General features: G+C 41.2%; 1 protein-coding gene across 3 annotated transcripts in view; it reads right to left on the reverse strand.

Moving 5' to 3' along the window:
* LOC122813962 (zinc finger protein 585A-like) overlaps positions 1-18554 on the reverse strand; it is a 420613-nt gene that overhangs the window by 154818 nt on the left and 247241 nt on the right. Inside the window, exons 1-2 of one of the 3 annotated variants that reach the window (XM_044086513.1) lie at positions 14587-14674; positions 14022-14313 (exon numbers count right to left, since the gene is read on the reverse strand). The exons of 1 other annotated variant lie outside the window; for it this stretch is intronic. In XM_044086513.1, the coding sequence (XP_043942448.1) occupies positions 14022-14237 (216 nt within the window). In that variant the 5' untranslated portion in view covers positions 14238-14313; positions 14587-14674. Of the gene's footprint in view, positions 1-14021; positions 14475-14586; positions 14675-18554 lie in introns of those variants that run through there. One more of the 3 variants, XM_044086512.1, reaches the window with a different exon arrangement.

Raw genomic sequence — 18554 nt, forward strand, 5'->3', positions numbered from 1 at the left:
GTTTTAAGTCAATTGTGTAACCATACTGTGCTCACCTTCTCAGGAAGAATATTCTTCACAGACATGTTTTCGTTTAAACCTTGCCAATACATTGCATTCAAGCGAATATGCCAGGCAAGTGCAGACTTTTCTAACAACAGCCAAGCCCTCCCTCTTTCACTTACTTTTAGAGCTTCCAAAATTACAAACTTAAATGTATGCCCTTGAAATTCACTACAGTGTTTAATGCTCTGCATTAGTCTTTATAATGTCCCTCACATGCTCCCAAACGCTATTTTTTAATCTCCGCCCTATTTTTCCAATAACATTCAGTCTTTTTGAAGAAGTAATAATAAAAAGGTTGAAGCTCAAGATTTACGGGAGGTTTTCTTGTACTATGCAAAGAGTTGTCTATTGTGCCCTATGCTGCCATTGTGAGTGTACTATGTTGGATTTTTATCTGATGAAGTTTCTTTTAATTTGTAATTACCATTGATTTGTAAAATTTTATATGCTGGGTATTTAAAGTTTTTTTAACATTAAATAAATCATTCCTGTTGGTTTGATAAAAAAAAAAAAAGGTTGTTTTTGTGAACTGGACATAGTGTAACATTTTGAGTTTGGTTTGGTATTTTGGTCATTTACCAAAGTGTTGGGGGACGTGACTGCCAATTCATCTTGGACTACAAAAAGATACTTTGAATAAAGGTCTGCAGCTTACCTACTGTTTTTTGGTTGCAACTGTAAAATAAGTTCAAAGACCAGGGTTGCCAGATTTCTGAATGGACATGTAGGAAATTCACGGTAAGTGAAGACCACAAAAGGGTCACTGTTTCACACTGAACAGAAGTGGTTCCACTTTGTGATTTTTGATTGGTCAAAAATCACGAAGCAAAGCCTGTTCTGTTCAGTGTGGAACAGCCTGCTGTTTCGCTGGGATTTTAAGAGGCAGTGCAGGACTCAGGGTTGAGCTGCTGATCTCAGGACAGTCCTGCTCAAATAGGGATGTCTGGCAACCCTGTCCAAGACGCACTAAATGAGGGCCGTTAAATAAAGAAGTAGTCATGTTACAGACAGTATACAAGATGACAGTGACTGACACTAATCCCATTATCTGTCAATGGCATGGGAATACACTACTACTTTGCAATGATTAGCATGACTCATACAAAGCAGACTTAAAATGGATTATAGGAAAGAAAATGGCATATTGAAAAACAAAATCATGTTGATATGCCAAGCCATATTGTCAGCCATGTTGTTTTACAACAGCTCAGAAAACAGATTTTTTTTTTAATTGTAAGGCAGATTTACTGTTGATGTTACTGTTGATGAATGCAGTAATTTCTGCCAGTATACTAGCTAACTTTCTTTCTTGGTCCATTTCATTTTTCTTCAATTCAAAAAGGGTGAACAAATAAGGATTTATGAACTGTTTAAACTACTCCTTTGGAAAATTTCAGGCAGTCCTTTCACACACTTGTAAGAAATTAAAGTGGTCAGAATTGTTCATTTAAAGGAGACTGAAAGTTGTCACTTCCAAGAGCTAGTAAGGCAAATTCTAGCTGGTTGTAGGCTTGATACAGTTCTTAAATGTTGTAGTCGTGTGATACCTTTATACATTTCACTGGATAAAAAGGAAAGTTCTTACCAGTTTACTTGGTGTTGCAGGAATACTCATTCCAATGCAGTAGCTAGGCAAGTTTGCACCTGGGGCAGTCCCTAGACCCAAGATGTTAGAAGTTATTCTGTTACTTTGAAGTTATTTTGCTTCAATGCAAAGTAAGGAATCAAAAAAAAAACTCTTCCAAAGTTGAGGACCAAAACTAGTCCTTTAAACAATGGTAAAGAACTTGCATACAGTCTTTGATATTGAACTACTAGACACTTTCATTTAAGCAGCTGCAACATCACCCACAGGTTAACCGAATCCCTGGACTACAATTAAGCCCAAACAACAGATCTTCACCACTGCCAATTGCAACCCCAATCAAACAGCCTGTGCCTGGGGTAGTCACCTAACTATGGTCCTGACTCATTCTTGTTCATCTTATAAAGGATTTAGCCAACCCAACACTTTCGGTTTATAATATTTTATATATATATATATATATATATATATATATTTTTTTTTTTTTTTTTTTTTTTTATTTATACACACACACACACACACACACACACCAAAACACAAAGAAATGGTGCACAATACCAGGTGCTACAGAGAACAATAACACAAAACTATAATTCCAGCACTCGAGTGATAAAATGCTTCAATGCAATAAATCCAAGAAAAAAGGCAATGGCATGTGTGGAAAACAACTTTAATAGCAGCAAAAAATTAAATCACAGATGGGTTTTGCCGTATGACGTCATCAGTGTAAGACACACACACACACACACACACACACACACACACACACACTACATACATATACACACACAAAGATTAAACAGCTATTGGGGGGGGTCACTTTAAATCTCAGGGTGGAAGACTTATGGTTGTAAACAAAATTAAAAGACTAAGAAATCTCTGCTGTACAGTCTAGGCCATGCAAGCCAAGCAAACTCCTTTTCCAAATGTGAGATTCGAAGAAGTGATGATGCCTTTTTGATCTGCAGCAGGGAACCAAGTCGCTATGAATAACTGAAAGATACTGAAGGGCTAATACGCACTTAACATTCAAGTGATATTACTAGGGAAAATAAATCTGTGATAAGGTAATTTCATTTTTCCATCTCCCAGAGATAGTAATTCAAGTGAATATTACTATTGGTGAATTACCCCAGTATATTAACTAACATTCCCCCTAATAAGTAATGCTACCACCTGGACCATCTCATGAAGAAATACCTCAGATTTAATAGGCTCCATCTATTCAGTCTTATTGATGAACTTTCTGAAGTCCTGGTTAGGGGCCCTGGGAAGCTTATACCGATAGGGAGCTCAGGACATAGGACTAATGTTCATAACTATGCCTGGGTGCTGCCAACACATGACTCAGTGGCAACAGCACATTGGGACTGCAGAGCCCATATGCCACTGTGTACCACCCAGACAGATGGTGCAAGTGACTGTGGTAAGCAACATGAAAAATGATACTAATACAATTCAGACAGCCAAGCATTATTCCACAGCTGTCATCTGACACTGTGATACAAAGCAGACGCAGAGGTTGTTTGACTGGGCAGCAGCAAATTACAATTTCAATACAGGCTGATGATAAAGGTAGCAGTAATAACACACTGCACACACACTGCACAAAGCAACTCAAAGACACAAACACAGTTACAATCAGGGACACACACACACCTACCTAACAAGGACAATATAGTTAAGTCTGATCAAAAACACATACGCACTTACAGAGACAGAACCAGATAGATAGTCACCTTCCAATAAAAACACACATAAGCATGCAGATATTATCTGCACAACTAAAACACATAACATTTCCAAGGTGCACTTAACTATTGCTACATCTGTACTGTGACTTGGTGGTAAACCAATAAGTAGGCGTGGCCTGCACTGCAGAAAGTTGCGCTTGAGAGGGCACAGCAACAGGACAGGACAGCGATCCATCCATCCATCCATAAACCCTGTTCCCATTTTTACACAATGGTATCAGTTACAAAATGAGATCCAAATGAAGGGCCATACCTAGGAATGGGCAAGAAGGCTAAAGCAGGACTGAGTGTTCATGAATTGTAAGTCTCACTCCTCAGCATGAGAAGAGCTTTTGAAAAATATGCATTTATTTCAACAGGACATACAAATTATGTGATGTTCAGCAACAGATCATCTACCAGCGGTCACAATGCAGACATCTCCTGTCTTAAAATATGCATGCACACACAAATCAGAATATGTGTGTGTGTGTGTGTGTGTGTGTGTGTGTGTGTGTGTGTGTGTGTGTGTGTGTGTGTGTGTGTGTGTGTGTGTGTGTATACGCGCACTGAAGCGATAACACTATTATTCTCTCTCTCCAATCCACACTACCATGTTATGGGACAAATATCAGAAGTAACAATTATCTTACAGCACTGTAAAACATACAGTGTGCCTTCAAACAAACCCTATAAAATTACACTAGGTACAGCATGTGACCATCTAGTGCAGAAAACACACACAAAATGTGCATCCCATTGACAATATCCCCCATTCTTATCACAGTATTGTTATTGCGACCTGCCTTCCTTAGAGAGCTGCTGTTAAAACAGCTCCTTGTACATCATGGCACAGGCCTCCAGTCTCACAGGTCATAGCTCTACTCAAATCTCCAGATGTGATTGTTACATCTTATGGGAATGAGCAATGATGAATCCTGATGGACAGTAGAACTGTGACCTGCATCGTTGTAATGTGTGTGCAGTGATTGGAAGAGTATGACAGCTGAATAAACCATTCTGCAAACTAAACTTATACAGGTTTAAAGAGCATCACATTGTATGTTTATATAAAAAGACATTTCAACATTTGCCAGTCTTCATAGATAATTCATCAAGAATAAGACTGCATCAGAATTTTTCACCCATGGATAAATGGAGGACTGATCACCAAAACAACCTGTAAAAAAGCAGCAGGAGCACAGAACTGAACACTGATTGTAGAACTATCTTGGCACAGGCACATGACACTCCAGTGCAAAGTACAGTGACCAGCACAGTGTCCTTGGGTATACCTGCTCCCTGATTAACTACTACGCCATTAGCATAACTCTCTCTGCCCAGGCATGCGCTGCAGAACTACTTCAGTGGGCACTCAGGCTACACTGCTGTGTCCTTTACTACACTCCTTCACCCCAACATAGCGCCTACTGCATCACTTCTGCTTTGGGTGGATAGGCTGCGCTGTTGTGTGCCATATACTGAACTATTTCCATCTGCCCAGATACCTGCAATATGTGGTTTAAATATAAGCACAGGGTGCACTGGTATGTGCTCTTTAATGGACAGTTTCCTTCTGCCATGGCTTGTACTGTATTACTAATAATGAATGCACAAAATGTAGCAGTATGTATCTGTATTGGTCAGTTTTCCTCTGACATGGCAGGTACTGCACCACTAACTGAATGGACACACAAGCTGCATAGCCATGTGCACTTAATTGAACACTTTTCCTATGTTTAGGTGCCTGATGCATCATGAGTTAAAGGGGTTCAAAGTCTGTTTGGCTGCATGTCCTTAACATTCAATACACATGCTTTCCTTGATGCAACATTTAAGCAGTGTTTACTGCACTCCTTTGACATTGCTCAGATATCTTGGGGGTGCAACTTGCACCTCAGTCATGGTCAAGGCCCCTTGATCTAGTGTTTTCAGCCCCTCGAGCATGGCCAAGGTCCCTTGAGCTGGTGCTTTCCACCCCTCGAGCATGGCCAAGGTCCCTTAAGCTGGTGCTTTCCGCCCCACGAGCATGGCCAAGGTCCCTTGAGCTGGTGATTTCTGCCCCTCGAGCATGGGCAAGGTCCCTTAAGCTGGTGCTTTCGGCCCCTCGAGCATGGCCAAGGTCCCTTGAGCTGGTGATTTCTGCCCCTCGAGCATGGGCAAGGTCCCTTGAGCTGGTGCTTTCGGCCCCTCGAGCATGGCCAAGGTCCCTTGAGCTGGTGCTTTCGGCCCCTCGAGCATGGCCAAGGTCCCTTGAGCTGGTGCTTTTGGCCCCTCGAGCATGGCCAAGGTCCCTTGAGCTGGTGCTTTCGGCCCCTCGAGCATGGCCAAGGTCCCTTGAGCTGGTGCTTTCGGCCCCTCGAGCATGGCCAAGGTCCCTTCAGCTGGTGCTTTCGGCCCCTCGAGCATGGCCAAGGTCCCTTCAGCTGGTGCTTTCGGCCCCTCGAGCATGGCCAAGGTCCCTTCAGCTGGTGCTTTTGTCTCCGTGAGCATGGCCAAGGTCCCTTTAGCTGGTGCTTTCTGCCCCACGAGCATGGCCAAGGTCCCTTCAGCTGGTGCTTTCATCTCCTCGAGCATGGCCAAGGTCCCTTGAGCTGGTGCTTTCGGCCCCTCGGGCATGGCCAAGGTTCCTTGAGCTGGTGCTTTCGGCCCCTCGAGCATGGCAAAGGTCCCTTGAGCTGGTGCTTTCTGCCCCTCGAGCATGGCCAAGGTCCCTTCAGCTGGTGCTTTCGTCCCCTCGAGCATGGCCAAGGTCCCTTCAGCTGGTGCTTTCGTCCCCTCGAGCATGGCCAAGGTCCCTTCAGCTGGTGCTTTTGTCTCCGCGAGCATGGCCAAGGTCCCTTTAGCTGGTGATTTCTGCCCCTCGAGCATGGGCAAGGTCCCTTGAGCTGGTGCTTTCTGCCCCTCGAGCATGGCCAAGGTCCCTTGAGCTGGTGATTTCTGCCCCTCGAGCATGGGCAAGGTCCCTTGAGCTGGTGATTTCTGCCCCTCGAGCATGGCCAAGGTCCCTTGAGCTGGTGCTTTCGGCCCCTCGAGCAAGGCCAAGGTCCCTTGAGCTGGTGCTTTCGGCCCCTCGAGCATGGCCAAGGTCCCTTGAGCTGGTGCTTTCGGCCCCTCGAGCATGGCCAAGGTCCCTTGAACTGGTGCTTTCGGCCCCTCGAGCATGGCCAAGGTCCCTTGAGCTGGTGCTTTCGGCCCCTCGAGCATGGCCAAGGTCCCTTCAGCTGGTGCTTTCGGCCCCTCGAGCATGGCCAAGGTCCCTTTAGCTGGTGCTTTCGTCCCCTCGAGCATGGCCAAGGTCCCTTCAGCTGGTGCTTTTGTCTCCGTGAGCATGGCCAAGGTCCCTTCAGCTGGTGCTTTTGTCTCCGTGAGCATGGCCAAGGTCCCTTTAGCTGGTGCTTTCTGCCCCACGAGCATGGCCAAGGTCCCTTCAGCTGGTGCTTTCATCCCCTCGAGCATGGCCAAGGTCCCTTGAGCTGGTGCTTTCGGCCCCTCGGGCATGGCCAAGGTTCCTTGAGCTGGTGCTTTCGGCCCCTCGAGCATGGCAAAGGTCCCTTGAGCTGGTGCTTTCTGCCCCTCGAGCATGGCCAAGGTCCCTTCAGCTGGTGATTTCGTCCCCTCGAGCATGGCCAAGGTCCCTTCAGCTGGTGCTTTCGTCCCCTCAAGCATGGCCAAGGTCCCTTCAGCTGGTGCTTTTGTCTCCGCGAGCATGGCCAAGGTCCCTTTAGCTGGTGATTTCTGCCCCTCAAGCATGGGCAAGGTCCCTTAAGCTGGTGCTTTCTGCCCCTCGAGCATGAGCAAGGTCCCTTGAGCTGGTGCTTTCTGCCCCTCAAGCATGGGCAAGGTCCCTTGAGCAGGTGTTCTTTCTACCCCTCGAGCATGGCCAATGTCTCTTGAGCTGGTGCTCACTGACCTTCACCATGGGTAAGATGCTGTGCTGCTGGTCAGTGTATCATGTCCTTCCATTCCTGGTGTATTAACTTTATACAAACAGCTCATGGCTCACACAGCTGGCTGTACTACAGCTGATAAGCCATCTATGCATCATCCCAATCACAGTGCAGGGGGACACTGCTGAAATCTGGCTACCTAGAGTTTTGAAGACACAACTGTGAATCAACAAGTTAAAATCCATGCAAGTTCCATTCCCAGAGTTTAAACCTTTTGAGGGTTAAGACAGATAATATTTACATTACTTAAGTAAATTACTATTCCAAACATAGTTATTGCTCTATTTATGCAATGTCGAGAAAATAAAAGAAAAAGACTGGAAAGAGGCATTTTAGGATGACTAAAAGGGAGGAGTATGAACAGACTGATGGAACAAATGAAGGGATTGCCTGAGGAGAAAAAGTATGAAAAATGTGCACTGAAAACAAGACCACATACTTTACTACTATTCATCTATTATGGTTATTTATTTTTAATTTATTTGCCTTTCATTAAAATTGTAACTTGGCAAGGCCACTTTTCAGAAGTACCTTGGGGAGAAAAACTAAACTAATTATATACATTTGAATGAGTCAGCAGTAGAAATATACTGCAACACTCTGGATTATGTAACAAGTGATAACCACGTTACTCACACTACATAGCATTTACAAAGAACATAGTACATACAAGAAGTAACATTAACAAAACATTCAGCATTATTTTTCAGTTCATGTGCATAAGTATAATACTAACATACAGACTGCAGATTCACATTTTAAATAAAACAATATGGCTGAAATAAATAAGCCACTGGTGGGCAAAAAAAAAAAAGAACGAAACTAATATGCCAACAGAATAAAACACAGCCCAAAGTTATATAAAATATATATATGTGATAGACGGTAAGTGCTTTCACTAATTCTTCATCAGACCATAGAAAATATCTAAAACTCATCACCACATATATATATATATATATATATATATATATATATATATGTATAAAATATATAAATAAGAGACGTTAACCAATCATTGGCCAACCAAATGTAAACAATAATTATCTCCTTAAAGTGACAAATGCATCAGTTAAATATATATAAAAATATATATGAAACACAAATACAGATATTTATAGACATTTATAAATCTTCATAAAAAATAGTGAATAACATTGAAAAAAGAGCATACATATAGTAACAACAAACTTCAAAAACTACCTAAAAATCATTACATTCTGAGCCCTCACCCCTTCAGAATAGGTCTGAGGGGTACCTTTTCATTCAATCCACTCCCTTGATCAGACCTTAGCCTGATCATCCATTTAACTTCCCTGGTTTCAGTAAGATTTCTAATGTCACCACCCCTGAGGCTAGGCTGTATCCTATCTATAACCATACATCTAAATGTGTTGTGGATTAGTGGCAGTTACATGTTTTGAAAGTGCACTATTGACAGGAGCACAACAGATACTATACAGATGTTCCCCAATTCTGTCATTAAGGACCCAATCTGTTTTGCCAACATAAAATGCATGGCATAGGGCGCAATGAGCAAGGAAGACTACATGAGCTGTCAGGCACATAGCCCCAACCCTAAAATAAAAAGTCAGTCCAGTGTAGGGGTGTTTAAAGATCCCACTGCTATCCAGGTAACCACAGTAATTACATTTACCACAAGATGTTGTAGTATTCCCTCCATCTCGCATATCCAGACAATATGTGTGTGGATAGCTCAATAACCTTTTCATATTCTTCTTATTTCTATAGGCAAAGCGAGGAGCCTCACATATTACCTGCTTAATACAGGGGTCCGTAGTTAATAGACGCCAGTGTTTCCACACAATATCTGTAACCATCCTTGTATCTGATATGTAAGATAGTAGGATCGTAATAGCAGAACAGGTAATTGACCTCAAGGTTGTACTATCATTATCAGCAGCTCTCTCAGAAAAATAGGGCTCTTAATGCTGGAATGGTACATAAAACATTCTCAACTTCATTTTTCCTATAGCCCCTTGTAGATACTTTTCAAATCCAACAATTCTGAGTTAAAACCCATATCAGAGGCATTCAAACTCAAAGCCCTCATCCCCTGACCTTTAGTTATGTTTTTAAACACGAGTGGGATGCATGCTATGGCGATGCAATAGAGAGTTCCTGTAACAGGCTTTTCTAAAAATCCCAGTGCATAATGATCTGCCCATCTCTCTATTTAACAACACATCTATCAACTCAATCCATAGCTCAGAATATACTAAAGAAAACTTCAAAAAAGCAGTAGACTGGTTAAGGCTCTGTTGAACCTTATTAATCCATCCACATCACCTAACCAAATAAAAAACATATCATCAATGAACCATTGATAGAAAGGGAAAAATCTTTGAAAGTCAAATAGTGGGAGCATAAATTCTTCTTCCCAGGTAGCTCTAACCATGCTGGCGTAGCTATTGGCACTCAAGGTGCCCATAGCTACGCCATCTCTGTTTGTAGTATACTCTATCAAAAAAATACATTATTCTCAAGGACTATTCTCACACAAATATTAATCAAATCAAGGGTTGGTCTATCATACGTACCATATCTCACTAAATAATTATTAATGTAAGTCAGACCAACTACATTGGGAATCATTGTAAATAGGGATTGCACATCCATCATCACAAACACATACTTCAAATGTAAAGGTTGCATCTTAATGAAATCGAATAAATCCCTTAAAAACTACCTAGAGTTCCTTAACACTCACTCATTTTGATCCAAAACAGGAAGTAAATGCCTTTTGATGAATATTGAGAAAGGTTCTGTGCTCCAGTTCCTACCTGCCACAATAGGTCTCAGGGGTGGTTTCAAACTATTATTATGGACTTTCGGAAGGCCCTGGATGATGGAAACTAAATGGTTCAGTAACCAAGAAATAATTATACAGTTCATAATTAATTAACTTATTAAATAAACACCTATTTAAAATATCCCATATATTAATGTTAAAATTATTAATGTCTTCTTTAGTTATAACAATATAATGAGCAATGTCACTCAACATCTCCCTCACTGAGTTACAATAGTCCAGCCTGTCCATAACGGCTATGGAACCACCATTATATTTTCATGTTTTATTCAAGCAGTTAAATTCACTAGGCGAGTACTATAGCTAGTAAAACTGAGGAATTTAGCTATGAAATCTAGATGGTTTAGACTCTCACAGTACTAATGAAACATTACAGAGGTTCTTAGGATGAATTAGACCGTCTGTTGTTCCAAAGCGAAACCTACATGTAGGACAATTGGAAGAGCTACACTTTAATGGATATAAAGACACAAGCAGAGATGCAGAAGGTGAATAAAAGTGAGGGACTGCACTGGAAACGTCTGACCTTTACATCATTAGAAACCACACAGTACACTGAAGGCTGCTTTACAGTAACAGACAAGCTGCAGAAGCAGCTCACTAGGAGTGTCTCACTGAACCGGAATAACAAGCATGGTGCCAGTGTACAGGGGGAAAGGAGGGCAAAATCCCAGACATGGTACCAGTGTACAGGGGAAAGGAGGGCAAAATCCCAGACAAGGTACCAGTGTACAGGGGGAAAGGAGGGCAAAATCCCAGACATGGTACCAGTGTATAGGGGGAAAGGAAGGCAAAATCTCAGACATGGTACCAGTGTACAGGGAGAAAGGAGGGGAAAAATCCCAGACATGGTACCAGAGTACAGGGGAAAGAAGGGGGAAATCCCAGACATGGTACCAGAGTACAGGGGAAAGAAGGGGGAAATCCCAGACATGGTACCAGAGTACAGGGGAAAGAAGGGGGAAATCCCAGACATGGTACCAGTGTATAGAGAAAAGTAGCAAAGCATCCTAAACATGACTCAACAACAGAGTTGCATATACACTACGTTTCTGGACATTATGCCTGCTTGGGTAATACAAAACATATGACAATGAGCCAAGTACTAAGCACAACAGCTGAAAGTGCCTTACAGTGCAGTTACTGAGGTGTGCCAGTTATACAAGATGTCGCTGCTCTGCCCACGCAGCACCTGTTCCTAAGCCAATAATGCTATCTGTAAAGGCATAAGGCATTCCTATACCTCCGAACTGTTCCAGATTTTCAGGGATGTCCCTGACTTTAATTCAGATTTTAGCTTTGTCCCTCTTAATCCCCCTTACAATTAGTGACGTTTGCAAAAAGTAGCAAATTACACAATAAATAATGACAATAATTAGAGTTATACACTTGGCTTACTTCAGAAAATGTATATTAATTCATTTTCTCTTATTCTGTCAATGGCTCAAGTTAATAACACTAACATTTTGAAAGTGTCCCTGATTGTCCCTGATTATATCTGGATTACTCCCCGATTCTGTTGAGATTTGTTCCCGATTGGTTGAGAGCTATATTCCCAGCATATGTGGAAGGCCACCCTTACAAAGGAACAGTGATGAGAACATTCACTTTTGTATGCACCTTACCTGAAACAATGTATGTGCACACATGTATGTTGCAACCACCTCACAATGGAAATACTAAAATATCCCATAACCTGCTGATGTTACTGCTTGTGCATAGATGCTTTTGTACCAAAATGACAATGTGGACTTCAATTTCTGTTGTCTGAACAGTCCAATATGACTATAAAATGTAACATAGCAGTGATGTCCATCATGGAATTCTGAGCTGTAAACAGATGTACATGGAGATTTGTTGAAATGTGCATCCCACTCCTAGCTTGTTCTGCATGGAATGTTGTGCAGCTCAGTCCTTAAAGCTGGATACCAATCGGCCTGACTGTGTAAAGTGGTGAAGTGGTGTGCAGCTCAGTCCCTGGAGTAAAACGCAGCAGTGAAGTACAAAGACAAACACACACACCAACTCACTGAGATCCAAACACGTAAATGTCTGCACTACATGGTCCTGTAGATCAGTGGGTACACAGGCTGTGCTGTACAACCTTAACCTAGTGTTTCCCCATTTCCTTAGCACCCTGAGCTATGCATCATTTCCATTCTCTGCCCAGTTCATTATGAGGGTCTTCCTATGACAAGTCACTCATGGTACTATGTACACACAGGGTGTGCTTTTGCCATATGGATTGTCCAAGAGCTCAAAGTCCCTTGTACAGGTAGAATGCAGGGGTTGCTATGCTGCACATACTTTCTGTAGATATCGCATCAGTGTACTCAGGCGTTTATGTGCAGGACACAGGTTTCCACAATGTGCACCCTGTCTACAGATGACAGCTCTTCTGCCTCATTGCACCACCCCATATCAGACACATTCTTTGGGCTGTGAAATGTGTAACATTTTAGAGTTAACACACACAGCACTCTTGTGTGCTTCTTCTAACAGTCAACAAACTGTATAAAGAAAAGAAAAGTATGCACTTCTGTTCAAAAATCATGTAACCATCAATTCAGCAGCCAATGATCATCTGCCCTGAATCTCATATAAAGGAAGTGTGGTGTCTAGGATTCTGTCTGTACTGATCCCCAATAGTTCTGCTAGTATTTTTTTTTAATAAGACATAAACAGTCAAATCTTAACAAGCAAAGCAGAACATAGACATTTATGCTTCTTCCTTACAGACATTTATGCTTCTTCCTTACACAAAAGACTTCTGTCCCAGTGATTCTGAGCCATTCTCATTTATTGTAGAATTATATTATAATACTTAATATATTTAAAAAAAGTTTTACAGATAATTCAGCTGAAGGCCCAACAGAGGCTACAGTGACAAAACTGAAGTCAAGTTTACAATAGTTTATGTCGTAGAACCAAGCATTATTTATCGCATAAGGATATAAAGTTGCCAGTCAGCAGCTTTAAGTCCCTCAGTAGTTTTATATACTTTGTAAAATAAACAGATGAAACTTCCAGGTAATATCCAAAGCTCCTGCATGAAGCTTGTTCCTTCAGGTGAGAAAGGAGTTTAGGTCTAAAGGTGCTGCTGTCTGGTGGGTGGTACAGGACAGTAGGGAGTTGGTTCCAGGTGGGTGAAACAAAAGGTTATCACTACATGCAAGACTGACTTGTCTACATCTGTGGGTCTGATCAGTTGTTGTGGTGTCTTTCGGCTTTTCCCGGTTAGGGGTCGCCACAGCTGAACTCCGATCAGCTAATGATTGGCAGTAGATTTTTATGGAGTCGAGTTGCCAGCCCGACGCTCAACCTTCAACGAAGGCATGCCCATTCACACATGTCTTTTGAATGCCACTCGACCACAGGGAGGACATGCAGACTCCACACAGAAGGCACTCCAGCTGAGAATAGAACAAGAGAACCTCTTGCTGTGAGGCAACAACGCTACCGCTGCACCACCGTGGCTTAAGTTACAGTAATTCTTTTCATCACAAGCAAGTCACGGGTGAAGGGAAACCCACATCAAGTGTATGTCAGAGAAATGAAAGTCAGTCAAATGAATTGTCTGTTTTAAAAGTTAAGTCAGTTGGTCTCGGTCAAATGAAAGTCAGTCAAATGAGTTTTAGGTCATGTGGAGTAGATCCCCTGAAAACACAATCTACAGAAGTTAGTAGCACTCTCTCTAAACTCAAAGACTGTGTCTGAAAATACAAAACTCTATGTAAGCATTCACTATTCATTAACAAAAAAATAACTTTGAAATATACACTTAGCCTGAAAAAAAAAAAAAAAAACAGGACAGGTTTACAATTCCATTCCTCATCCCAGTCAGTAAGCCTGTTACATCATGAAGTGTCCCTTACCTTATACGTGATGGCTGTCTCATGCAGTAACACAAAATTGTGGCTGAAATGTCTGGGAACACAAAGTACACAAATAAAGGCCTCATCCTCCTGGCAAAACAACTGCAGTCTCCGTCTATGCTCCCCACAGCACTGCTCTGTCCTCACTTTTATAGCACACAGATTCTGCATCTCTTCTTTCTTGCTGAAATCCATTTCCTGTTTTATTTGCTCCATCTTCAGTCTCTGCGATCTTTAAAGTGCATTCCTCAGCACTCAACTTGCTCTGGTCTTTTTACTGGAAAGATACTGTCTAAATTAAGAAAAAGAAGGCTTTGTTTTATTATATCAAACTCTCATTGTAGGCCCTGTAGAACTGGTAGCCACAGCACAGAATCAACACAAATCAAAGATAAATGAATAAATAAACTGCAACATTAAACTCATACCCTACATTCAAAAATAACATTGGCTTTTTTTCCTAGCTTCATTCTCAGAGCACAGGAAGTAGAACTTGTCAGTAAATGACTGCTTACATTTAAAGGGGCAATGCAGCCATCAGCATTCAGAGAGCTTACTTTATTACCTGAAAATGAACATTACTTCCTTTAAGAAGGTTTTTTTTTGTTCAGATTAACAAATTCTCAGCATATTTTGACTCAGATGAATGGGTGACAGAACCATAGAGCCAGGGGGAGCAGGAGCCCCCCCCCCCCCCCCCCACACACACACACACACTTTTACAGCTGCACAATGAAGTGGAGTTTTCACTCTAATGTGGATTCACGTGGGGAAGGGGTGTGTGTGTGTGTGTGTGTGTGCGTGCGTGCGTGCGTGTGTGTGTGTGTCTGTATCTAGGGCTCAAACAAGAGCCTGAATTCCCTACCATACCACCACTTGTGATTTAGGGAGTTGAGTCCATAGCTCTCCACCGTCCACATTTTCACACAATATTTGGCTCATACGTTTGCTTTGTTCCTCTTAAAATTTGTGTTTTTCTGGCAAATCAGTGAGAACTGAATTCACTGAATAATGATAGCTCTTTAAGTTTCAGTCTTCCTATCTTTCAGGAAACACATGGTAACACAAAACACTTTATTTTAGCAACTTTGTAAGATCATACAAGCAATATTTAAAATGTTTCCTTGGTTTTGGGCCTTTGCCCCCCCCCCCCCCCCCAATAAATTTTGGCTTTTTTTCAGATTTCTTGTGCTATGAAGTTGACAGATTTATTTAATCGTTAAGTGGATTGTACAAGGAGCTGAGAGCTTCATAGGAAGAGAAGTTTAATGCTACTTATAATAAGTTGTTTGCATTGTTAGTAGTACAACAGGTAGTATACTTGCTTTTAATGCAAAAGGCTGTGGGTTCTACTCCCACAGTATACAGATGAATCGCTGATACTGCACTGAGTTGTACTTTAATGGGAGTGGATGCTGCAGTCCTATGAATGTCCTCCTTTGGAGGAGTTACTTAGTAACTATGAACCCATTATCAGTTTGCCATCCATTCCCCATTGCAAAATTACTAGATTACCATTCTTTAATGTAGTATAGGCAATTTATTCTTCAAGGGCAACAGGCACTTTATTTGTAGACGAAACCATAAATATAAAGTTGCTTGCTAGCAGCAACCTCTTCATTAGTTACAAATCCATTTAATATGGAATTATTTAGATGACTTACTTCTGCAGATATTTTGCATATTTACTGATATTGGTGGATTGTAATGACAGAAGTTTGAGTGGCCTTTTATGGTGGAAATTTTCTGAAATGGGTAATTTTGTCATTATTGGTTCATACATTTTGTTTCATTGCTCACTAGAAGACTGTTCTGAACTACAAATTTAAAACACATTCTAACAAGTAGTGCTGTAATACACAAGGAATATAATTTAATACAATCAGGAAGGTGAATCAAATAACATATGCATGTATGGTTGCTCACAGGATGCAAGAGATCAAAATAGGGGAAGAGACCGTTCACCAATGCTGTCCTCCAGAGTTCGGTGCTGAGAGTTTTTCTGTTTAGAATATACATCTCAAAAGTAAAAGGAAATACCAAAGGAATTTGGCAGACTAAGTTTGAGATGATTGCAAGTTAGAAGCAGTTATTGAATCCCTAAATGACTTAACCATCATCCAGGAAAGTTTGTCCCAAACAATAACTGGTGCCAGAATCATGAATTGAAACTAAACTCCACGAAATACATTAATGTATCCTTTGGTTAGTCATCTACTCAAGGGAACTGCCAAACTGACCATGCCCCCTGAGAAATGACCCAGTTGTTTGCATTTGGGAACTTGTGTGTACAGTGACCTAACTTTTGACCAACATGTGCTCAGAGTCATAAGAAAGTCTTTCTATATTGCACAGCTTATAAGCAAATTGATTGTGACTAGATCTAGAGATGTTATTGACCACCTTTATAAAGCCCTCATTAGGTCGATTATTTTGTATAATGACCACTTTGGCATGTATCTGTCCAAACCCATGCAACAATTAGAATACTCACAGAGATACCTTGCTAAAAGGATACAAGTCCTAAACAGTACATCTTGCTTGGACCACCTCAAAGATTTATCACTATACTTAATATCCTACAGAGTGCTTAGAGGTGATGTGTCTGACATAGAAGGCATCCTCTGACCTAATGCAGATGGACCTACTGAACATCAGCAAGTCAAATAGCATCAGAAATACTCAGTCCAGGTATCTAAAGTGAATGTTGTAGAAAGATGGATATATATCCAGAACAGACTATCCATTCAAGTAAAACAAAGCTCATCCCTGTCCATATTCAAATGCAACTTGGATCTAAGGATGGGTAATAGAAAATGTACTCCAGGATTACCCCTCGTCCCACTAATGGATAGAGGCAATTCCTAAATGATGCATCCCTTACGTGGGTCCCCTCAAATTATCTACAATGTGATCACATTTATTCTCACTAGGGCTAATATACAATTATCAGCCATGGAATAGGTAAGACTAATCAGGAAATGTTAATTCAAGCACCAAAATAGAAATTGGCTAAGCTTAAAATGTCCTCCAAGTGAACGGGTCTATATTATATATTTGAAGCTTCAAAATTTCGAACCTCATATGTTCGACAACATATGAGCGAAACATGAATCTTCGAATATATAATAAAAACGTAAAAAAAACACTTACCATAATGTTCTGAGCAGAGGGGCAAGCCCTCCTGCACCCCCACACCTCCCCTACTTAAATATACCAACTCCGAGACCGCACTTCAGTGCAGAAAAGGGAAATTTTCCCATTCTGCGCATACGGAGCAGTTGCCTTTCACCTTCAAACTTTTCAAAGTTCGATCATATGGTGTCGACCATATGACATTCGAACTTTGAAACGTTCGATAATTTAATAGGGACCCCAATTGAACCTATGTTGTGGTAGTAAATAGTTTTAAAAAGTTGGCCTTTTTAGATCACTAAATGCCCCTGTTACCCTCTGCCCCCCCCCCCCAAGTCTTCAACAGCTTCCGGCGCCTCTTCTCAGATGTTAATTCAATTAGATATATTAAGGGATTTTGAATATATGAAAAAGCTAAATCTATCAAGCCAAACTTTTAATCATTATTTCACCTCTTCTGTACTAGTACTGAATGTGCTCCTCTTTCATCTATTTTATTTTCTTATGCATTGATTACAACGTGGGAGTGTTGATAGTACAGGAAGCTTTTTTTTTTTTTTTTTTTTTTTCAAATTTTTATTGCAGAATGTTTTTGGAATTCAGTAATACCAAAAAAACAAACAAAAAAATAGAAAATCAAAAATAAGTTAAATAGTTTAACATCAGACAGATACACTGCACGCTATGCACATTTTAATCATTTCTCAGATAAATAAGTGGACAAAAGGATCATTTTCTCAGTCAAGACTGGTTACAGAAAAACAAAGATTTAACATGTTCAGCCTAATAATACAGATACATAAAGCAAACAAAAGCACCTCCATCACTCAGCAGTTTATATCCTTACATACCCACACACACACATATTGACGCACACACCATATATCTACATCTATCTATAAATATGTTCACCCACACAAACATATACAACCCCCTCCCACACACATATATAGATAGATAGATACATAGGTTCATTGGTTCATAGGTTCATACTAGGCTATCTGCCCTAGGGCATTTATAAGCCTAGCCCAGAGTTTTGTGGCTTTTGCCACCCCTTTAGTTTGAAGGATACTATGCCCATTATTTTGCTGTGCCTCTGTCAAGCAGTGACACTGAGGTTATCCCTGGGGTATACCTGCGATCTCCCATCCATTGGTCAAGATTTCTCTTGAACAAGGCCAGTGAGGTGCTCTGCCTCACATGAACCGGGATTTTGTTCCACAGCATAGGGAGTCTCTGGGTGATGAATCTGTCCCTCCAGCACGTCCTATTAATAACCGTGTCAAGGTTTAAGTCTCTTGCCCTTGTAGTTCTGATGGATTTAGATTTTTTTGAGGTGAAGCAGGTTCATTAATTCCGGGTTGGACATGGCCTTGTATGTCAGGCACAGGTCACCTC

Source organism: Protopterus annectens, chromosome 10.part0 (assembly GCF_019279795.1).
Source record: "Protopterus annectens isolate FY-2018-M chromosome 10.part0, PAN1.0, whole genome shotgun sequence".
NCBI lineage: Eukaryota > Metazoa > Chordata > Ceratodontiformes > Protopteridae > Protopterus > Protopterus annectens.